Raw genomic sequence first — 24,262 nt, 5'->3', positions numbered from 1 at the left:
GTTGTTTTTTAAATCTTGTTAATTTACTTTTTTGAGGGTTTTTTTTTTTTGCAATCATCGGCCGCTTCATGCCACCTTTTGTCTCCCGAGAGTTTAAGTTTTTAACTCGACTGAACTACCGTCCAGTTGAGTTCATCACATACTGATACCTCCGACGTCCGGCGTCTGTCGTCGTCTGTCGTCTGCCGTCCGTTAACTTTTTGACTTTAACACTCCAGCGTCCACAAATATCAACCGATTCTGATCAAACTTGACATGCAGCATCCTTACCCCAAGGACCAGGTTGGTATTGCATTTCAGCCCGATCCGTTTAAAAATGGCGGACTTAGGTTACCATTTTGTTTTTGATCATGAAAACGACGTTAACACTCTAGCGTCCACAAATATTAACAGATTTTGATCAAACTTAGAATGTTTAACCCTTACCACACAAGATAGGTTGCTATTACATTCCAACCCGATCCGTCACAAAATGGCCGCCATATTGTTTTCAGCTCCGAAACAACGTTGAGACTTTAACGTCCACAAATATTTATGGATTTTGATCAAACTTGGTGTGTGAAGTTGTCCAGTCACTTCAGTTGAGTGCTGCTTCCCTGGAAGCTCCAGTTATTTTTTGCCTTGGTGTTTCAAACGTTTTTCACACTGTCATTGATAAATTAGTTTTCAAATATTTTGTCCATGTTTAGTTTTGTCCCTGAAGAAATCAATTGACAATGTTGTCGACCGTGCACCAAGGTGATTCATCCACGAGGATTCCAGGTCGTTGGGTTGCACCTTAATATCCCCCTTGAGTTAAAAGCATGAGAGTGCATGCCACATGCAAATCATCGAAAAACTTTTGCACAAAATATTCCCCAAAATTGACACTGAAGAGCATTTTCTAGCCCCGTGGTTCTTAACCTGGGTTCGACCGAACCCCAGGGGTTCAGTGAGCCAGTCTCAGGGGTTCGGCGGAGGTCCTCCGAAACACATTGCAATTTGTTTGTTTTTTTGTTTTTAGTTTGTATCAATTTTGAATCTATGTCTAATTTATGCTTATTATTAATATTATTATTATTTTGCTATGTATGTTACGAACGAACTGAGTTTCGGGAACTGAGTGGCTTGCTGATGAGGAGGGGAGTGTCGTTGAAGCTGAAGGGAAAGGTGTATGCTGCATGTGTGAGAAGTGTTATGATTTATAGGAGCGAGACATGGGTAATGAACGTAGAGCAGCAACGAAGGTTGGAAAGGGTGGAAATGCGAATGGTTCGATGGATGTGCGGAGTATCGTTGAGAGAGAGGAAGACAAATGATGAATTGCAAAAAATGATGGGAATAGAGCCTGTGATTGATGCTGTGAAGAGGAACAGGTTGAGATGGTTTGGTCATGTGTTGAGGAAGGATGAAAGTGACTGGTTGAGAAGAGTGATGCAAATGAATGTTGAAGGAAGTAGAGGACGGGGAAGACCGAGAAAGACTTGGCTAAAGATGGTGGAAGAAGAAATGCGGGCAAGGGGGTTAACAAGGAGAGATGCAGAAAATAGGGCAAGATGGAGAAGATTGTCATGGGGACCGCAAGGCTAACCCCCACTCTAGCAGGGAAAATGGCCTTAAAATGCATGTTGTGTTGTTGTTGTATGTTACGAACGAATGGAAATGTTATTTGTAATTGTATTCCCATCCCATTCATGGTTGCTCTGGTCTGTGTTTAAGATAAGTTGTTTCACACTGACTAGTAAGTTGAATCAATGAGCAACTTGCTAATTATTCTGGTGATGGTGCTTACTTGCTTACTTACCTACTGGATTTTAGACTTTGCATGTGTTCGGAAATTCCAGTGAATAGCCTCGATTAGCTTGCCGTGTGCCGTGCGTCATTGGTCGCGCCTTACTTTGGAGTTACTGATTAATTGAAAAGTAAGTTGGAAATGTTTGTGGATATGCAGGCTGAGTTCAGAGTTATATTAAAGTCAAAAGTGGATGGTGATTATAAAATATGATTGAATTACTCAGAAAATTAGGTGGAGGTGATATAACTCCTTTGGTCGCAATTAAAAACTAACTATTCGCAGTTTTCTATGTGATATTATAATGGGATTTGAGGTGACATTGAGTTGAGTAGATAATAAATCCCGTCATCGTAACTATAAGTTATGTTTTCTTTGTTAAAATTTCTCAGTTTTCAGAGGGGTACTGATTATGTTTAAGCATGTTCTTTGTTTAATTTTTGTCATATAATTATTTGCCTCAACTCGATTAAGATCAGTTTGTTACTTTATTTTTTATTTTTTTTGCAGTATGTCGAGCAAAAAAAGGAAGTGGTCGGAGTTTACGTGCTGTACGGATTCACATGTTTGACGGAACGGGACGGAAGTCAGCGTCCTCAATGCATGCTTTGCAATGTCAAGTTGAGCAACTCCAGCCTAGCACCAGCAAAACTACGGGAACACTTCAAAAAACTGCACGGCGAGGGGCAGTACAAAGACGCAACGCTGTATGAATTCAAATTGAAGAGAGTCCGATTCAACGCAAGTGCGACCTTGCCCACTCTTGGCTTCGTTCCAATTGACAAACCGATCCTCACTGCGTCGTATGAAGTTGCGTACCTGATCGCAAAGCAGGGCAAACCACACACCATTGGCGAGACACTCATCAAACCGGCCTCGTTGAAGATGGCCAACATCATGCTGGGAAAAGCTGCTGAAAACAAGTTGTCTCTCGTTCCACTCTCAAATGACACCATCAGATGCAGAATCGACGACATGAGCGACGACATCCTCGCCCAGGTAGTTGCAGATTTAGTCGCGAGCCCGACGAAATTCAGCCTTCAACTCGACGAGACCACTGACGTTTCGACTTTGAGCCAGCTCATCTTATTTGTGTGTTCTGTCAAAGGAGACGAGACCAAGGAAGACTTTCTGTTCTGCAAGCCTCACAACAACGACGAAGGCAGCTGACGTGAAGAAGCTTGTGGACGACTTATTCAGAAGCAACGGCCTCTCGTGGAACATGGTGTCTGCAGTTTGCTCGAATGGAGCTCCAGCCATGCTGGGATGCAACTCTGGTTTTGGAGCGCTGGTGAAGGTTGATGCACCACACATCATCGTCACGCACTGCGTCCTGCACAGACACGCGCTGGCATCAACAACCCTGCCTCCAAAACTGGCCAATTTTCTGAAAATCGTCGTTGAAACTGTGAATTACTTGCGAAGCCATTCTCTGAATCATCGCATCTTCAAAGAGCTGTGCAATGAAATCGGCTCTGAATTTGAAGTCCTTCTCTACCACTCTAACGTTCGATGTTTATCACGAGGGAAGGTAGTGAGCCGTGTTTTTGCCTTGCGTGTAGAATTAGCCCTGTTTTTGCGAGAACACCAGCATTGCCATGCAATGCACTTCCAAGAGTCAGAGTTCATCCTCGCCTTGGTGGACTTGGCTGACATCTTCGACGCACTCAATCATCTCAATTGCCAGATGCAGGGCGGTGGAGTGAATGTCATCGAATCTGAAGAAAAGCTGAGCGCTTTCCGAAAGAAGTTACCATTGTGGAGGGGGCGAACAGAGAACGACAACTTCGCGAACTTTTCGCTAATGGATGGGTGCGTGAGCGGGATCGAAGATGAGTCTGAAGTTGGAGGCACTGCTGTACCGGGGGAGCTGAAGCAAGCGATTGCCATGCACTTGGATGAGCTGGGAAAGTCATTCGACGGCTACTTCCCCGACCAAGAGCAATACCTAGCATATCCGTCCAAGGCAGCCGTTTACTTTTGACGTTGCAACGGCAGATGTCAACGACCAATACCTCGACGACCTCATCGAACTTCAGCAGAGCCAGACTCACCAACAACTCTTCGGCACAACAACACTCTCAACGTTTTGGTGCCGCCAAATGGTTCAGGCAAAATAAGGTTTCACTTGGAACAAATTGTAACAGAAATTATTTCACCACAATGCATTTTTACAAGGTTCCCAGAACAACATACTAAAAGTCCCAAGCAATACCAACATGGGAAATATGTCTAATTTGCATAATCCAATATGACCGCCAATCTGCAATATTTCTCTCATATAACGAATGGTGCTCTGTCTATTGGTGACCGATACACGAGTTTCATTACAAAATCACCATACTATGCTTATATAAAGATGTTCAGCTAGTGAAAATTGCTGTAGTGATTGTTGTAGGTATACAAAATGCTGGAACGTCCAACTCAAACGATTAAACAGTTTTGTCGTCCTCCTCTGTGAAATCTGGCAGTTCTGCATTGGTACAACTTGTACCATGACATTCCCTGCACACAGCATTGCATGTGAGACCATGATTTCTACAAGTACATCTTCGTGTATTGCAGTCCTTTTTACAGTTGCAGCAGGTGACCTCTAGGAGTGCTGATGGTGCTGCGGCCTGATCTGTCAGTATTGGTAGTCAATGTCCATCTACTATGTGCCACTCCAGTGGATTTAGATCGATCCCTTTCCACTGCTGTATTTGGTGGTACACACGGAGGCTGTGGTATCTTGCAGCTGCAGAGGTGGATGGCAGGGTCTGTGGCTCCACATGTGAAACATTCTTGGTGACCTCACAAAACCGCTTGTATCATAAGGTGTCCAATCCTTCCTCCTCAGATCCTCCATACAACGAAACTAGTATAGTCAATGTTCTCCTGCCTTGGCGATAACCTTCTCCTCCATTTGATGTGTTTGACTGAAAGCTTTCGCTTGTTGATAGAAGAAGGCATCGTTCATGATTTTTTTCAGTGCTAGACCCTTTCCTAAACCAAACAGGCGAGAAGTTGTATCGCAACCAAGAATAGCATGTACGAACAGCATACAGTCACATACATCACTGCCAAGCAAATTCTTTGATTGCTTCATGTTCCAAGTCCTGTTTTCTTGAAGTTTGCTTTGGTTCTGGTATCAGGAACAAGTCATGTGCGTCCATCTCAGCATGGTGAATAAGAAGGATGAGTAAGTCCGTGTCATCTACCACCAGCACAGTGTCTGTTGTTCGTGCAGAGGCGACAGCTGTTTGAACAATTAACAAATCAGCATCTTGCTTCGCATGAAATGTATTGCACCCAGCTGTCTCCAGTTTGTCACTCAGATAAGAAATGAAGCGCTGTTTGTTCCTCGCATTGTTCAAGAAATCCTCTTTTCTGGATTGAATCACCATTTGACCCGCGAATTGAACTGTCACACCAGTACAGACTCCTGTTCTTCTTGTGTGTGGCATCTTTCGTTGATGGGTCATCATTGTAGCCATCAAGGACAACAGTAGCATCAGCATATTTCTGTACAACATAGTTGGTGTATAGATCACACACATAATCAAACGTAGAACCTCTTGGCCAGGGTAGTCTGTGAAGTAGAGCACCACCATCAAGGATGTACTGGACATTTTCAGTAGGTTCTCGTTGTTTCTCTGGGATGACTTTCCAGATAGAATCAGCAAGAGTTGCCTTATTGGCCTGCAGTGGAAGGGAGGAAGATTCAAACGATGCAGGAGGGTGACAACAGAGTTCATACTTGAACAGTGATGGAACATCTTCACAGCGTTCAGCAACAGTTATCAGCCTCTGCAATATCAGCTGTGGCTCCACCTTCACAGATTCGCCTTTGATTTTGACAGTTGATCTTGTACCGAGTGTCATTGCTTGATCAGCTTTTCGGAAGACAAACTCAGACAGATTTCCCAATCATTGACGCTAGAATCCGTTCACCAACCTCTCTTGATCTTTCAACATTGACTCCTTCCTGAGCTGTCATGCCATTTGCAATGTTGAGCAGTGTTCTGTTATTAACAAATGGGTTTCTCTTTTCAAGATAACTGATAAGGTCAAGGGTGTCGCTGAAATCTCCAGCTTGTCTTGCTGATGATATGTCATTGTGTTGGTCACTGGTTTCATATGACACACCACTGAGCTTTTGCATGGCATCATTGATGTTTGCACACGCTGGCATAGATAGGACCCACACCAAGCGCTGGGTTTCTGTCATCCCCTTTCCTCTTGTAAGCCCCTCACTTGTCTTCACACTTCTCATGAGCACTTGTTCAATTATGAGATCTGTCGACAATCCTGACCAATATCTGTCGCTGCGTCTCACAACATGGTATCCCTGCTCAAATTTCTGGGTGTGTCTCTGGCAGATTTGACATCATTTGAAGATAGATATATGCAGACTTTGCATATAATGTGTCCAGATGCTGCAAAGTATGGTAACATTTCACGTACTGATTGGAGATGCATTTTCCAATTGCCTGTGCATTCAGCCTTGAGAAACCTCTGTAGAATGTCTACCATTTCCATATATTGTACCCAGAGTTCTGCGGTCCGCATTGTGGTCATTATATCCTTCTTTTCCTTCAGTTCGCTTTGAATTCTGGTCCAGACATCTGCCAAACACACGTTTTCTGCAGATGTAGAGAAAACTGCATTGTCATATACTTCTGCTGCTATGGTCAAGTCGGTTGTGTCAGAATGTTGTTCGACATCATCACCTGTCATCACTTCATCAGGGTCCTCTGCTTTCATTTTGGATGGCACTGGTACATTGTATGCGCTGGGCAGAAGGATGGTGTTCAGTGCAGCATCTACTAGCATGTGACAACGGACTGCTCTGGACACAGCCTTGCCAGTCAACATGTGGTTCACGGTGTTACCAGTGCCGGATTAAGCCTCAGCTGGCCCTAAGGCACATTTTGAAATTTTAGAGAATGGCCTGAACAATTTAAATTAGATCTCGGGCTCATGGAAGTGGACCCCAGACAAAAGATGAACTGATTCATGAACAAAATATTTAATATAAAAAAAGACAAATATTTAATGTGAAAAGAAACTACTTTCAAACTAGTTTAGTCTATACAATTTGCAGTGTATGGATATATGCATGACAAAACACGCTCAGATTTGGCACTTTGCTTTACAGTTTACTAGACCTTAGATTGTAACCTTGCGCGCGTTTACAACTGCAAACTCTTCAATTACGGAACTGAAGTCCAGTTCTCGGAGCAAATCACTTTCAATGCACAAAAGGGCCAACGCACCAAGACGCTGTTGATGCATGGTAGAATGCTTGTCCATTTTTGTGGCCCGAATTTTTGGCTGGCCCGAAGGCACATGCTTTGTCTGCCTAATGGTTGATCCGGCACTGGGTGTTACTAGTGTACACAACCTCAAGAACTTCTTCCAACCCGGAACCTGCCATCAGATGCCCGACACTATCCAGGAAACTCATTTCCATGTGAAACCCTCCCAGTTTGAGGACCATTCGCCAGAGATGACTGTCAACTGGTTGAGATCTAACAATTGATAATGCTTTCCAATACAAGGGTTGATCGAATGTGAGGACAGGAGTAACACCATGTCGCATGGCCTGAGCTGACACAAATTTTAGTGTGGAATAGATGCAATTTGGATCACTCGGATTGAGATCAATCATTGGAAGGAATATCACAGAAGACTTTCCTGGATATTGGCCATGATGGAACATTTGCATCATACCAGACCATGCTGGTCTTGGAGAGCGAAGAAGTAGGGAGGTTTTCCATAGAATGTCAAGTTGAGATGTCGGATCATCCGCTGCCATGTGTACAAGTGGCAGATAGGTAAGTGGTGGCATCATTACAGGGATACGGAAGTACTCGATGTTTATACGGCCAACTGCAGCAATGTCCGAAGCTGTAACAGATACTTTGGGGACAGGTCTTGAGGTCTTTATTTGTGGTGTAACAGTAGCTATGATGCCCATGCCATGAAATGTCCCGGTGCCATCTAGTGTTGCTACGTTATGGTCAACATTGTCCGCAATATACTGGATGCATTGTTATTGAGTAAAGGGTATAATCTGTGCCTTGTACAACTGCCGCACTTCGTTCAAATTTTTTCAACTCAGCATAGGAGCATGAGAATCCATGTTCATGAAGTGTTTATCAGGAACCGTGACGCAAAATGATGGTGCATCTGTACCCCAAGACCACGTTGAAGTGGCGCAAGTATGGATCTTGGTCGAATTGCCTGCATGATTGACTGCCCAATCGATGCAACTTTAGACATATTTCCCATGTTGGGATTGCTTGGGACTTTTAGTATGTTGTTCTGGGGACCTTGTAGAAATGCATTGTGGCAAAAAAAATTCTGTTGCAATTTGTTCCAAGTTGAGTGAAAAAATGGGCTAGATTACCTGGACTAAAAATGTGTAAAATGTGTAAAATGTAAATTGTAACAATGTAATTTGTGTGTAAAATGGAAGGGTATCCTCACATCGCTAAAATTGCCCTTGAGATCCTCACGCCGTTCGTTACAACGTATCTCTGCGAGCATGCGTTTTCGAAACTGGTGGACATTAAAACAAAGAAAAGGAGCAGGCCTGCATGCGAAAATGATTTGAGGGTGGCCCTTGCCAAAACAAAACCACGCATTTCCCAGATCGCCTCCCGAAAAGAAGAACAGAAAACGCATTAAGATACAATTCTTCTTAATTTTTTGGGTCAAATTTGAGGGGATCCACGAGTGTTCAGTGGGTTTCGTTAGGGTTCGGCACCTTTAAAAAGGTTAAGAACCACTGTTCTAGCCGATGGTGGCAACCACCGCACGTGCTTCACCACAAGTTTTTGATATCCCGTTTGTGTTTGTCATGATGTTCACAAAGAGCTCCTCGGGTCTCGGTGATTTGGGCATTCTGGGGTTGTCTGCTTCTCAACCATCATGAAGGAAGCAAATTCTGTATGTTTATTGTTATTTAAAATAACAGAATTTAAAACATAGGAAGTGATATCAATGCCAACTATGTGTGTGTGTATTTTTTGGTTGCAGATTGGTACTTACCAGGTGGCAGTGTGTGCCAAGGCCCAGAACAAGCCTTTCTATGTAGTGGCGGAAAGCTTCAAGTTCTTGAGACTTTACCCCCTGAGTCAGCGAGATGTTCCAGACCGTTTCAAGGTGTGGATATGGGCTATGTGATCGGATGGTGTTTATTTTTCTGCTGTAAAATGACCAAGTGCCACAGATGAGTCATTCTTTGAACTGACACATGGAAGAGAAAGAACACATAATCGAGTGTATCGACTTATAAGTGACTTTAGTGTGTATTTGATGAATCATGTATAAGAATACATTTTATACACTCATATGGTGTTCGTTTTTACCTTTTTGTAAAACTTTATCAAAGTTGTTAATGGCTAGATTTATATACACAAACACGAGATCACGTCTAAAAGCGTCGAATCTCACTACCCTTGGTAACCCAGCTGCGTCCATGGATAGTCTTTAGTTGTGGTTTTAATGCTGGGTTTTAATGGTTTTTAATGTGGTTGTGGCACATGGAGGAGTTGAACAAACTGTGATTGAACAATACAGACCGATAATGTGTAGAGGGGAACTTGTACAGTAATCCGCGGAGGCGACACGGTAATCGAATGGAAGTATCGAGCAAAGAAAAAGGCAATGGGGGGAGGGTGGGTTAGATGTACATTAAATGTCAGGGGTTAGGTGTATGTTGGAAACACCAGCTTCCCATGTGAGGCAGGGTTAAGGGACTGGAGTCAGTGAGACAACATTAGGCCTGGTTTGGATGTTTCTTTTCTGCATATCCGTCCAATTTATATTTTAACTAATTCTGTCTAGTAATCAAACCCACAAGGATCAAGGTCGAGTGACCTGAGGAACAAAAATAGCTGGAGAAATGCAACTGTGTTGCCAATATGCCTCTGCATCGTCCCACAACGGGTAGATCCCCTCATTCACTGTCCTAAAATAAACAAGTTTGATTTAAGTCCCTTCAGCTGTTTTCAACTATCACATTTTCACCAGCCATGACAGGTTTCACATCGATTAGGGAAACGGTTTCAGAGAAGGGATTTTAAAAAAATATTGGCTTTCAAGCTAAAATGACTGCCATACCACATGACATATGACCTTTAAAAATGTACACTCTGCATAGGTATGGGTAGGGGATCACGTTTGTGAAGTTGTGTTGATCAGAGAAGGTTCGTTTTTCTATCCAAGACGGCTGCCAAACCATATGACCTACGACATCATCATTTTCAAACTATATGCAACAGTGCTGTTAGATGATATTTGTAAAATTTCACGTCAATAGGGTGATCGGTTTCAGAGATATAATTATTTAATATTTTCCTTCAATCCAATTTGGCTGCCACACCATGTGACCAATGTTGTTTTCGTGATCATTTTTTAATCGCCATGCCTAGTCAATGACACACAAAGTTTTGAGTCAATCGATTTGGTGGTTTGAGAGAAGATGTTTTTTTAAGGTTTTAGGTTAAATCCAATATGTCTGCCAAACCATGTGACCTATGATGTCATAAATTTAATATTTCAATACAAATGGGTCATAGATCATGTGCATGCAATTTCAGATATTTAGGATAAGGAATTTGATTAAAACATTTTTGGCTGGTATACCACTTCACCTATGATGTGTCAGCATTAGCATGCTTTTATTCCCCATTGGGAGTACTTGACAATGTGCCAAGTTTAAAAATTTTCCACTCAGCGGTTTCTGAGAAATATTTTTGAAATTATTTGCATTTAATCCAATATGGCTTATATGCCACATAACCTATGATGTCGCAATTGTCATAAAAACATTCTGCACGTGTGTCACTCCTACCCTGAAAGTTTTGTCTCAATTGGACATGTGGTTGCTGAGAAAAACGAGGTTTAGCCCATACGGAAAACATAATGACTCCGGCCATCTTCTGGGGCGGAGGCATAAAAACACATAAAATGTCATAGCCCCCCGTGGTTTAGAAATTTTGCTGGATGATATCAAAGGCCGTCAGTCGGCCATATTTAGTCGGATTACAAAATAGAACCATCTGCATATATGTATCTATCCTCTCATGTATTGTCATTGTGCCAAATTTGAACAGAATCGGTCCATGCATGTCAAGAAGTGGTTGGGGGCACAGTTGACGGGGTATGGTCATAACCCTTTGAAGAACAACCCAATCACAATTTAATAGACTGTTTATTGCCCTTTTCTCTTTTACGTGCACATGGTGAAAAGGGTCCCAAATATGCCTTGAGAATCCTTTTTTGAAAGCATTTCAACAAGCAAGTTGTATTTATAGTCAGAGAGAGAAAAACACTTGAAAGGGAAAGAAAGCAGCCTCAAAGGGAGGAAACAAAACAGTGGTTCGAGAGATAGCCGCGACTGAAGAAATAGCTTTGAACTCAAGAAATAGCATTGAACTCAAGGTTGAATCACAGATATGTTGTACGAGTTTGAACAAGAACTCAAAGTTTCACAAGAGAAAGGGGCCCAGCGGGCCCCCCTTTCCCTCTTCAGTAATATGCATGCATTCTGAGTATAGAAAATATTGTTGCGGATATGGGATTTACATCCATCCATATCCGCTTGTAAATATTCCCCTATTTCCTCAATACTTCCCAACTATCCCCAATCCCCCCCATTCCCTAGTCCCATTTTCTGTAAACAACACTCTGTAGACCCGACCTCCCCCTATTTCCCCCATTAAATGTCGCATCCAGGTCCACCGCATCTCACGTAGACAACTATAGGACATCTTGCTAGTTATTCTTAGTCTATGTCAGTTAAGGACTCGTTTCCATTGATTCTGACTCTTCGTTGCACCAGAATGTGATTGTATGGCACCGTTAGGAAGTTTAGGACCTCCCAATACCTCCCCGCAGCTCTTCCTCACGGTTCAGCAACAACAACAACAACGGCGGCGGAGCGGGGAGTGCGCGTCCTCACTCCGGCTTGGTTGGTGGGGGGTGTTGGGAGTGCACCAGGCCTTTCCAACGAGCCGCCATCGAGCATGTGCTCGACGGGGTTACCAAGTAGGGGCTCGCTGTCAGCTCCTCGTCAAGGGCGGAGCCCGGTAACCCCCGCACCCAATAGAAGCGGCGGACCGGTCCCATCTGGGGCGGAGCCAACGAGCCGAGGGCGTGTGACTCCCCGCTGAGCATGCGCAGGAAGAGGGAGGTGACGTCCGATGCGCGCTGAGCTTGGAGAGAGAAGGACGCCACCTCCGAGCGCTGTGACACCTCCCCGCATCTCTGGACTGGACCGTGCTTGATTCTGCCCCTGAGCCAAGGTGCACCTTGTGCTATCGACTGCCTGTCCTTCCCTGCCATCAATCCCTGTGTACGTCAGTCTTGTTCCGTTTGTCTGTGGTCTGTCTGGGATAGATAAGATTGTGTCTAAGTGCCTACCTCTTCTGTCTTTACCTCATTACCTTGTAATCTACCCCTTTTCTCCACCACTAATTATATCCTCCTCCGGAGGTCTTGAGAACTGTACCCCTTGCGTCGTTTCATTTATCCCAGTCGTTGTGTCCTTTCCATCATTGATTTAGCGTAGCGCGATTTGGCCAACGTTCGAGTGGAATCGGGTGAGTTGGGGGTAATCGGGTAAACTGTGCGAACACGGCGGCCATTCCGCTCGGTCAAGCAACATCTTAAGCCGTGTCCGTAACAATTGGTGTCGGGAAGTGGGATTGGACCCGAAGCGCGCTTCACGCGCTCGAAATTATTAACGGTGAAATTTGTTTTGTTTTAAAATAAAAACCCGAATTTTGAAAGTCGCGCTATGGCAGATCAAGACGGCTGGGTTCCGATAGAGGAGAGTGAGGCAGGGTCGATCCAGGACCAAATTGAGGGACATGAGGAGAGCGAAGCAGTGAGGGCGGCAGGTTCGCAAAATGGCGTCCTCGCGCACGAGGTTACGGGCGCGCAAAATGGCGCCTCGCACATGGCTACGGCGGCCGCACCCGCTGCACAAGTGGGAGGGATGGCCCAAATGCAGGCCCTCATGGAGCAATTTATGGTACAAATGCAGGCGTCCCTCAACCTGCAGAAGGACGAGATGAGGGCTGATAGTGAGCGATTGGGTGAGCGATTGGAGGGCCAAATGGGGTCCAATAGCGAGAAATTGAGGGAGGACATGGGGGCCAATAGCCAACGGTTAGAACAAAGGATGGGGGCCCAGATCGGAGGGTTAGGGAGTAGAATAGAGGGATTAGACAATAGATTAGGGGAAATACAGGAGGGGTTAACGGGGGTGGAAAATAGAATGGCTGCCCAGGAGAATCAGATAGAGGGAGTGAAAAACGGGTTAGAGGGGTTAGAAAACAGTATGGAAGGCAAATTGAGGGACATGAGGGACCAAGCGGAAAGGGAAGTTTAAAAAATGGGGCAGCAGATAGAGGGGGTCAGAATGGGGGTAGAAACTAAATTGGATGCTCACAGGGAGGAAATGGAGCAGATGAGGGTGGCATCTGGGCAGGAGATGCAAGTGATGGGAGAAGAGATCAGAAGAGGGGTGAGTGAGGAGGTCGGAGGAGTGCGCGAGGAGGTGAGGCACTGTAAGGAGCGCATGGAGAAGGAGGTGAGAAAGGGGACTGTAAAATTGCAAGGTGGTATAGAGGAGTTGACGCTGGGAGTAGAACAACTGACAGTGGGACAAAAGGAGTTGGGGGACCAGGTAAAGAAGAACACAGCGGTAATAGAGGGTTTAAAATCGACACAGAAGGATATGAAAAAGGACGTAGGGGTAATTAAAAAAGAGTGTCAGACGGTACATGAGGACCTGACGAGGAAAATGAACAAGGTGGTAGAGGTGATGGAGGTTAAAGAGCGGGAGGTGCGGGAGCACATAGAAAAAAATAAGGTGGAGTTAGAGGAAGAACTTAAGGGGGCGCACGAGGAGATGAAGGAGGTGAAGCAGAAATTAGAAGAAGTGGAAGAAGGGGTGAGCGAAATTAAGAAGCGACGGAGAGAGGATAAGAAAGAGATAAAGGAGGAAGTAAAAGAATTGGTCCAAAGTCTGTGTTCGGATCGTGATGATGTGCTCATTAACCGGATGAGGGATTCGCAGGTGATGGAGGAGAAGCGAAGAGAAAGAGGACCCGGTGTAAGTGGTGACCAATATGGTCGTGCGTATGATGCGCCAGGTGATTTAATAAGCTTAGGGGTCGAGACAGACCCGGATGTTCGTGAGAGGCCAAGAGTGAGGTGTATGGCTGGTCCGGAGGGTATGGAACGAGGGTGCGAGCGAGAGGGTCCGGTGATGGGAGAGGTGCGGGGTGTGAGTGAGCAAGGTTGTGGTGGTATGGAATGGGTAGCGGGTTGCGGAAGTGTGACCCATGCATCGACACCAACAGGGGTAGTTTTTAGAGGGACAGGGGAGGCACGGGAGCCCCTTGGGGGTAATGTACTGTGGGGGCCCGGCCGGTTCGGCCCCACGCTGACCCCGCAAGGGGCGACGCAAGGGGTCCGGCAGGCGGGCAACGACTCGCATACGAGGTGGTCCCACAAGGTCCCACTCGCGCCGTATGACGGCAAGAGTGATCTACGCGCATACCTAGCGCAGTTTGACTGTGTGTGTAAGGGCAACGGTTGGGGTGAGGACGAAGGTGGAGTACACCTGGTGGCCGCATTGCACGGCGCGGCGGCGGAGGTGCTGACGGCATTACCACCGGGTGCTCTCACCCTGCCAGCCCTCCGCGACGCCCTAATTAATCGATTCGGCATAGAACAGCAGAGCGAGCTTGTTAAAGCTCAGCTCGCACTGCGAAAACGCAAGCCCCAGGAAGCCATCGGGGAACTTGCCCACGACATTCGCCGCGCAGTGGGGATCGCACATGCTAGCATGGCAGCGGATTCCCGGGAAAGCCTGGTGCTGGACCATTTTATCCAGGCCCTCCCGGATATTGAGCTCCGGCAACAGCTCGCCATGTGGCGCCCGCAGACTCTGAGCCAGGCGGCTGACGCTGCGGCCCGTTGGGAAGCAGCGAGGCTCCTGGCCCGGGGGAGCGAACGTCACGCAATGGCGGTCCACCAGGTGGGACCCCCGATGGAGGGCGGACCCCTTAGGGGGCCCGCCCCCGACGTGAGTCCTGACCTGGTGGGCATGGTCCGGAGGCTGGTGGACCAGCGCCTGGCGGGACCTGGACCATGGCAGGCGGCCCCGGAGGTGGCCCGCGGTGGACCACGAGCGGGTAATCCAATTCGGACCTTCAGGGGGCGAAATTTGGAATTCCGGAGACAAGCACCTTATCAGGTGAGGTGCTATACTTGCAACCGTCTGGGTCACCTGGCGCGGCACTGTCGAGCCACGCGCCGGGATGATCCCCGGCGGTTGAGGTCCTCAACTCCGCCCAGGGGGGAGCGGGTTAGCCGACCCCAGACACCCCCCCGCCAGACCCCGGGAAACTAGAAGGTGTCGGGCACGTAGGGCGGTGTTCGGCAGAAGAGGATGGAGGAGAGCCCTCATTGACGCGACAGGTCATTTATTGTGGCCAAATTGGAACCGGTAGCCTGACAATCAGATGCAAAATTGCCGGCGTGGGGGTAGACGCCGTAGTGGACACAGGAGCTAGCGCCACGATCATCAGCCCTGTGGTCCTTGATTCGAGCGCAGGTGGCTGGGATAAGATCCAGCGCCTGCAAAATTATAGTTTGCAACTTGCTACCGGGGTAACGGCCCCGATCATAAGGCGTGGTTCTGTGACCCTCAAGTTAGGGTCGGCAAGGAGGGAGATAGATGTTTGGGTGGTGGAGGTGTGCGACCCATGTTTAATAGGGTTGGATTTGTTGACTGCCAGCGGTTGTAAAATCGACTTGTGTCGGGGGATCCTGCAGGTGGGAGTAGAAGAGCTGCCGTTAGGGGGAGTGAGCACGGCCGAGAGAGCGGAGCTGGAGGCTTCCGAGGCCGTGACCATTCCCCCAAGGGCCGAGGCGATAGTGCCGGCCCGGTGGGCAGCTCGCCCAATATGGCAGGAGTCCTGCGGCCTGGTCGAACCGGTGGCAGCGCAGTCCATACCGGGTTTAATCGTGGGCCGCACCCTTGTAAAAACGGACGGACCGGTAGTGGCCGTCCGAGTTATAAATATAAGTACAGAACCACGCACTATAGTAAGGGGCACGAGGGTAGCTGGCTGCACCCCAGTTGAGGAAGTCGCGACAGTGAGGGGCGAGAACGTCCAGCCGAGCCGGCCCCGGGGGGAGCCTTCAATAAGAAGTAGGAATTGGCCCGATCCCATTTGCGAGATGGTAAATCGTAGTAGCGTAGAGTTGGGAGGTACCCAGAGGGAGGCCTTACACAAACTGGTTGGGTCCCATTTGGACCTCTTCTCCCTGTCCACCGAGGATATTGGACGTACGGGCCTGGTGAAACATCAGATCCACACCGGTGAGGCCCGGCCTATTCGTCAGGCCGCCCGACGGCTCCCTTGGAGCAAGAGGGCGGAAGCTGACGAGCAGGTTGAAAAAATGCTCGACGCAGGCGTGATGGAGCCCTCGGGAAGTCCTTGGATGTCACCTGTTGTGCTGGTCAAAAAGAAGGATGGGACCACGCTGTTCTGCGTGGACTATCGCCAGCTAAACAACGTGACACTCAAGGACTCATATCCCCTGCCAAGGATTGATGACACCCTCGATGCCGTTGCGGGCTCAAATTGGTTCTCAACTTTGGACCTCCAGAGTGGGTATTGGCAGGTGGAGATGGATAGGGCAGGGAAGGAGAAAACGGCAATTTCCACAGGTAAGGGACTGTATCAGTTTACTGTGATGCCGTTTGGTTTGTGTAACGCCCCCGCCACCTTTGAAAGATTGATGGAACATGTACTAGGCGGCATGCCATGGCAATCATGCCTGGTGTACCTGGATGACGTCCTAGTACATGCCAAAACGTTCCCCCAGGCAGTAGCTAATTTGGACCAGGTGTTCGGGTGCCTCAGACAGGCAGGGTTGAAGCTGAACCCGAGTAAGTGCACTTTGTTTGCAAGAGAGGTGGCCTATCTAGGTCACGTGATCGGCCGCGAGGGGGTAAAAACGGACCCAGACAAAATTAAAGCGGTAGAGGAGTGGCCCGCACCACGTACCATCAAAGAGGTGCGGGGATTTTTGGGACTCTGCTCCTACTACCGGCGCTTTGTGGCGAAATTTGCGGAGTTGGCCCGTCCCCTCCACCGGCTTACGGAGAAGGGGACGCGATTTAATTGGACACGGGAGTGCCACGAGGCCTTCCAAAAATTGAAGGGGTGTCTAACATCTGCACCCCTTCTAGCTTACCCCACTAGCAACGGGGCATTTACCCTGGACACGGATGCGAGCCAGGAAGGATTGGGCGCAGTTTTGTCTCAGACACAGGAGGGCGTGGAGAGAGTGATTGGTTACCATAGTCGGGCCTTAAGTAGGCCCGAGCGAAATTATTGTGTCACTCGCAAAGAGTTATTGGCTATGCTGGCTGCCATGAACCATTTCCACCCGTACCTGTACGGGCGGAAATTTTTGGTTACAACTGACCATTCCTCCTTGCAATGGCTCCTTCGGTTCAAGGAACCGGAGGGCCAAATTGCAAGGTGGTTGGAAAAGTTGCAGCAGTACGATTTTGATGTGGCCCATAGGGCCGGGAAGGCCCATGGTAATGCGGACGCACTCTCTCGGCGTCCTTGTCTGGGGGAAAACTGTAAATTTTGTGCGAGACACGAGGAGAGGGAGCAATTGGGCGATTCCGCCCCGATTCTCATCGTCCGGGCAACCCGGGAGAGAGGGCCAATTTTGCCACTAACCGCAGATGAGGAATTCGGAACTTTGGCTTGGAGCGCGGCCCAGCGGGAGGACCCCGTACTGGGGCCGGTGCACGAATGGGTGAGATTGGGGCAAAGACCTAATGGGGAAGAGGTCACCCCCCTCGGGGCACAGACCAAGGCATATTGGGCTCAGTGGAAAACCCTGGAATTGAAGGATAACATCTTGTATCGCAAGTGGGTGGAGGTTCCCTCTGATAAAACTTCCTGGCTGGTGGTAGTCCCAAATAAATTTAAGACCGATATATTGCAACAGGTGCATGGTACCCGCCCTGGCGGCCATTTGGGCAGGACAAAGACGACATCGCAGGTACGCCGGAGGTTTTATTGGGTGAATATGGGGCGCGACATACAGGACTGGTGTCGGAGATGCGACGCCTGTACTGCCAAAAAGGGACCAGCACGGAGGATGAGGGCCCCCCTTCAATTACACCAGGTGGGGGCCCCCCTAGAGCGGGTGGCCATGGATATCCTAGGCCCACTACCCCGCACCCGCCTAGGTAATAAGTACATCCTCGTTGTGATGGACTACTTCACCAAGTGGCCGGAGGCCTACGCCCTCCCCAACCAAGAAGCAGGGGTGGTAGCGCAGGCCTTCGTGGAAGGATTTGTGTGCCGGCATGGGATTCCACAGGAGTTGCACACCGACCAGGGACGAAATTTTGAGAGCAAATTGCTAAAAGATGTGTGCAGTCTCCTGTCAATTCGGAAAATAAGAACAACGCCTTTAAGACCTCAATCTGACGGGATGGTGGAAAGATTCAACCGAACTTTAATCCAACAACTGGCACTGTTCACCGCCACCCGTCAGGATGACTGGGACGAACATCTCCCTTATTTGCTCATGGCCTACCGAACCAGCCAGCACGGGGCCACCGCATGCAGTCCAGCGTTGCTTATGTATGGGCGGGAGTTACGGGCTCCCGCCGACTTGCTATGCGGTCCCGTGCCAGACACAGTGGTTAACCCGCCGAGGGAGGGGTACGCACGTCACCTAGAGGAAGGCATGGAGCTAGTCCATGCCTTCGCCCGCCGCCAACTCCATCTGGCGGGGGAAAAGATGAAGCGCAGGTACGACCACCGGAGCCAGGGGAGTCAGTACACTCCGGGGATGAAGATTTGGTTCTTCAATCCCCAGAGGAGGAAGGGTAGGTGCCCGAAACTCACCTCTCCCTGGCAAGGCCCGGGGGTCGTCCTGTCGCAAGTCTGTGACGTGGTAGTAAAAATCAAAATGGGGCCACGAGCCCTCCCTCGGATCTTCCACGCCGACCGGATAAGGCCTTACACCGGCGAGCAGGCGCCCCCGTGGATTGCCTCGGCTTTAGATGCCGAGGCGGGACCCAGTACCTCTGAATAAGGGGGGCTTATTAGTGCCAGAGGACTGGGGGATTGATGAGCGATGGGCCCGGTGGGTAAGGGTGGCATCCCTGCCACCCTTCCCATGATGCGGGGGCAAAGGAGCACTAGCTTATGGGGTGTATGGCAGTGAAAACTAGCCCGGGTGGGTTAGGATATTGTGTGTAGGGATCTAGCGAAGATGACATTAGGTAACGTTAAGGTTAGTTAGTGACAAGGATACCTGTAGAGGGGACGCAGGTAGATTAGAGTGGATGATAATGACGAGGGAGCGCAATAGTTTAAAGGGACGACTGGGAAGCGCAAGTTTCAGAGGGGAGTAGTTAGATGAGATGATGCTGTGTGAGAACTGGACAGGTGTGTGGAGCAGTGAGTGTTGTGGATCAGCGCGAATGCGCTTGGGGGAGAGAAGGGTGCAGGCGGCACCAAGTATGAGAGCACAGGTGTGTGGAATACATGGAGTATTGGAATGAGTGGTGTGGAGAGAGTTGGAGTAAGTGGTACGGAGTGGTGTGCATGGTGCGAAGGTGTGGATGGGGGAAGGGTGGACCCCTTCCACGAGTACCCGGGGCGGGTAGTGTAAGTGTTAGGTAGAGGGGATAGGTAAATTGTGGTTGGATATTGGCATCTGTGGTGCGGGTGGAAGAATGGTATTTGGATGGGTGCATTAGTGTTGTGGAAATGGCTGGGCGTGTAGCCTGTTAGTGTGTGTAGTTGGTTTGGGCACTCCACCACTGTGAGGATGTCGGCCAGGTGAGGCCGCAGGTGGGCTCTGGGAGCCGGTAGTTGTGGATGGGGCCCGAGGATCCGGAGGACGGACCCGGGTAGCCCAGTGCCAGAGGGCACCGAGTGGGGTGACAGAGCCAGGAGGGGCCTTCCCAAATTAGATAGGTTAGGTAAGGAGCAGGTAAGCTCGGGTGGCAACTACAGTGGTGGAGGTGTGCAGGTGGGTAGACCTGCTGGGAGAGCTACACGTCACAGCCCAGAAATTGTGCAAGGGCACCGGGAGATGAATCGGGGGAGTGAGACCCCAAATTGAGAAGCACCACAGTTTGGTCAATGGGAATTGGTTTTTAGAACCCATAGTGTAAGTTGGCCAATGGATTGGCAGGGAAAGACCCCGGGTAATGTAAAGTTGTTAAAGTCATTTAGGAAATAGTTAGGATTGATGAACCTGTCGCACCATACGCAGCCACTTACCTGAGGTGATGATGATGACTCCACACCTGTGTTTTCTTTGTGTTGTGTTGCAGGAAATGAGAATTGCTGTGTGGATTTGTGAGACGCATCACGACGTGGATGAGACATTGGGGTGATTCCATCTCTCCCTCCTTAGGAGGGACTGATGATGAATTGGTGATGGCAAATTTTGATGTTGAGTTGGAGATGGCAAATTTTGATGAGAGTTGGAAATGGCAAATTTGATTGGTTAGGAGGGAGAGAAGACGAATTTGGTTTATGGGAGGAACGGGGAAGACAGTAGGGACGTTTGTTGATGTGTAAAGTAGATGTTTATGGGTAGTGTTGTGTTTTGTGGATACAGTAAGGGGTAAGGGAGGGGCAATGTAGGTTACCTGGTGGGGGGGGGGGGGGCGTACGGTAGGAACGTACCTGTCTCACCTGGTTCCCATGTGCCCCCAGTGTGCATTACCTTATATTGCGTGCACTTTTGCGCCCTTACCACCTTACTCACTTGTCTTCTTTTTGTCTCCCACCTCCGAGGATCTGGCTTTGGGGCAGAGAGAGAGGAGAGAGAGGTGCTGGCTCCGCAGTTGTGGGCCTGCACTTCCGCTGCTTGCTGCCTGGATCGATACACCATATGGACCGCAATTTTGCTGGCCGCCCACAATGGACCGCAGTTCTTTTGCGGGCAAGCACCACCCGTTGATGGACCTCTGGGTCAACGTGGCACCTATGCCATACAGGTGAACCACTTATAGTTGGCCCCCCTGACGGCCACAATTTAGAAATGGACGCGGTTGGCGCCTTTCTTTATTTCTAAAGAAGCCAGAAGGCCAAGTGCACTCCATGAAGGCAAGACCAGCGGCAGAACATCGGCCGGCTGCGACACCACCGGTGACTATGAACACTTTTTTGGTGCACCGGATGGTGCTGACTGTGTGTATGGGGTGGTGCTTTTGGTGCTTGGACGGGGTGCTCTGCACATTATTAAAGGCCGTAGGGCCACAGGGCACTCGTGGGTTGGTGTATCGATGCTGGCATGCGTGCTCTCTCTATGCATAACATCTGCATGTGTTCCTCAAAGAACAGGTCCTGGATCGTAGTGTAAATATCAGTCAGTCTTGTGTAAATAATGCTCCCTACCGGCTGTATGTTTAGTTTGAGAATGCTTTCCGCGATTCGGTTATCCTGTGGGTGTGTTTCTGTTAGGAGAAGGGTGCAACGTCGCAGGGGGACATATTTACTCATTTGTGAACATCTGTAAAACTGTCGCACTCAGGGTTGAGTTAATAGTAGTAGAGGGAACTACATCTGAGTGCCACACTAAAGTAGGTAAAAATTTATCGGGTCGGGCCGCCCCGAGGTAGAGAAGGGTGCAATGTTGCGGATATGGGATTTACATCCATCCATATCCGCTTGTAAATATTCCCCTATTTCCTCAATACTTCCCAACTATCCCCAATCCCCCCATTCCCTCGTCCCATTTTCTGTAAACAACACTCTGTAGACCCGACCTCCCCCTATTTCCCCCATTAAATGTCGCATCCAGGTCCACCGCATCTCACGTAGACAACTGTAGGACATCTTGCTAGTTATTCTTAGTCTATGTCAGTTAAGGACTCGTTTCCATTGATTCTGACTCTTCGTTGCACCAGAATGTGATTGTATGGCACCGTTAGGAAGTTTAGGACCTCCCAATACCTCCCCGCAGCTCTTCCTCACGGTTCAGCAACAACAACAACAACGGCGGCGGAGCGGGGAGTGCGCGTCCTCACTCCGGCTTGGTTGGTGGGGGGTGTTGGGAGTGCACCAGGCCTTTCCAACGAGCCGCCATCGAGCATGTGCTCGACGGGGTTACCAAGTAGGGGCTCGCTGTCAGCTCCTCGTCAAGGGCGGAGCCCGGTAACCCCCGCACCCAATAGAAGCGGCGGACCGGTCCCATCTGGGGCGGAGCCAACGAGCCGAGGGCGTGTGACTCCCCGCTGAGCATGCGCAGGAAGAGGGAGGTGACGTCAGATGTGCGCTGAGCTTGGAGAGAGAAGGACGCCACCTCCGAGCGCTGTGACGCCTCCCCGCATCTCTGGACTGGACCGTGCTTGATTCTGCCCCTGAGCCAAGGTGCACCTTGTGCTATCGACTGCCTGTCCTTCCCTGCCATCAATCCCTGTGTAAGTCAGTCTTGTTCCGTTTGTCTGTGGTCTGTCTGGGATAGATAAGATTGTGTCTAAGTGCCTACCTCTTCTGTGTCTTTACCTCATTACCTTGTAATCTACCCCTTTTCTCCACCACTAATTATATCCTCCTCCGGAGGTCTTGAGAACTGTACCCCTTGCGTCGTTTCATTTATCCCAGTCGTTGTGTCCTTTCCATCATTGATTTAGCGTAGCGCGATTTGGCCAACGTTCGAGTGGAATCGGGTGAGTTAGGGGTAATCGGGTAAACTGTGCGAACACGGCGGCCATTCCGCTCGGTCAAGCAACATCTTAAGCCGTGTCCGTAACAATATATTGAAATTAAATACATTGGAAATACATCAAAATCCCACACGTTTCAGTAACAAAATGGTCGCCAGTCGGCCATCTTGGATCTAATCTTGGAAAGAAAATGACGCGCATATGTAAGCCATCATTCATTGTCAGTGTGTCAAGTTTGAAAAACATTATTAAATGCATGTCGGAGGAATGGTTGACAACGTGTTCAACATCGGGTGTTTTTACAACTAAAATGGCCACCAGTCTACCAATCGGCCATTTTTGATTGGGTCGCAAAATAAAGTGAGGTGCATGTGTATTACGTTATGTGCTGTGCTTGTGCCAAGTTTGAACAAAATGGGACCATGCATGTCGAGAAATGGTTGGGGACATGTTTAAGTAACAAAATGGCTGCCAGTCGGCCATCTTGTATCTGATCTCATAAGAGAATGACGTGCATATGTAAGCCATCATTCTTTATCTGTGTGCAAAGTTTTTGCAAGATCAGTAAATGCATTTCCGAGAAAAGATTGAGAACGTGTTCAACATCATATTTTTTACAACTAAAATGGCCGCTAGTCAGTCATCTTTGATCACATCGCGAAACAAAATTATGTGCTTATGTACACCCTCATGTATTCTCTTTCTGCCAAGTATGAACAAAATTAACCCATACATCTCCGAGATATGATTGCGGACAGACGGATGAACGAGGCCCAATCCATAAGCCCCCATTTCAGACTAAGTCCAACAGGGACTAATAACTCTTATTGAGATTTAGCAATTTTTGGCATGAGGTTGAAAAGTTTATATGTTGATAAGAATCTTGTTGATGGTATTACAAAGATGTTTACATCCTAATGGGCCCCCAATAGTTTGGAGTTTTGTTTTCCTGCATGTCTCGTCGTTTCCAGCGTTTTCTCCGTTGTTTGACTTGTGACGTACATTGACCGAGTGCAATGGTTTGTGATTTTGTTCCAGTACAAAGCAGACGTTCTGGAAAACGGAGGAGATCACTCCACGGACCACCCGATGATCGATTATACACCACCTGCGTATATCACACTCCTGTTTACAGACCTGGGCGTACTCACGCCATCTGCCGTCAGCGATGAACTCATCCAACTTTATGTGTGACATGTTGGGGTCGTGCGGTCGACCTGTGGGATCGAGCTTTTGTTCTGCACATTGTAATAATGATTAATAATACTTTACTCTGCAGGAAGTGCTACATTTTCCACGTTGTGGAACCACAGGTTTGATGTCTATCAAACCACTCTACACTGTTTCCCCCATTTCAAAGGGAACCATTTGTCCAGTCGAAGTGTTTTCACTCTTGCGTCCCTCTGTGGATGACTTTCACAACTGACACGAAAAAGTTTTGTGTTACTTTGCATTGTTTCATTAAACTTTGTTGAACACAGCTTTAACATTGTTATACATGTCACATGGATTATGATCACAGACACATTTTCCAAACTCAGCCCAGATTTACAGCAGATGAGTATTTAATTGAGATTTGTGTATTTGACAGTTGTCTCCATTAGTCCTGTGGTCACTTAGTTGTAACTTTGTCGTTATAATTCATGGAGTTGTGTGTCATTGTTGTTGCAACTCGACACACCTGTGTAGTATTTTAAATTGCAGCAGATAATTCAAGTAACTTTGAATATTATGATTGATCATAT

The 24,262-nt window shown here is 48.2% G+C and overlaps 1 protein-coding gene across 7 annotated transcripts in view; it reads left to right on the top strand.

Annotated features, from left to right (window-relative positions):
- EIF2B1 (eukaryotic translation initiation factor 2B subunit alpha) overlaps window positions 1–24,004 on the top strand; it is a 129,470-nt gene extending 105,466 nt beyond the window's left edge. For all 7 annotated transcript variants that reach the window (XM_078768293.1, XM_078768291.1, XM_078768295.1 and 4 more), the window contains 2 exons: window positions 8,798–8,923; window positions 23,556–24,004. In XM_078768293.1, the coding sequence (XP_078624419.1) occupies window positions 8,798–8,923; window positions 23,556–23,711 (282 nt within the window). In that variant the 3' untranslated portion in view covers window positions 23,712–24,004. The remainder of the gene's footprint in view (window positions 1–8,797; window positions 8,924–23,555) is intronic.
- Window positions 24,005–24,262: the final 258 nt, after the last annotated feature.

Source organism: Myxine glutinosa, chromosome 14 (genome assembly GCF_964187855.1).
Source record: "Myxine glutinosa chromosome 14, kmMyxGlut1.1, whole genome shotgun sequence".
Taxonomy (NCBI): domain Eukaryota; kingdom Metazoa; phylum Chordata; class Myxini; order Myxiniformes; family Myxinidae; genus Myxine; species Myxine glutinosa.
Note: the sequence above shows the minus strand (reverse complement) of the source record. Positions and strands in the feature narration are given on the sequence as shown.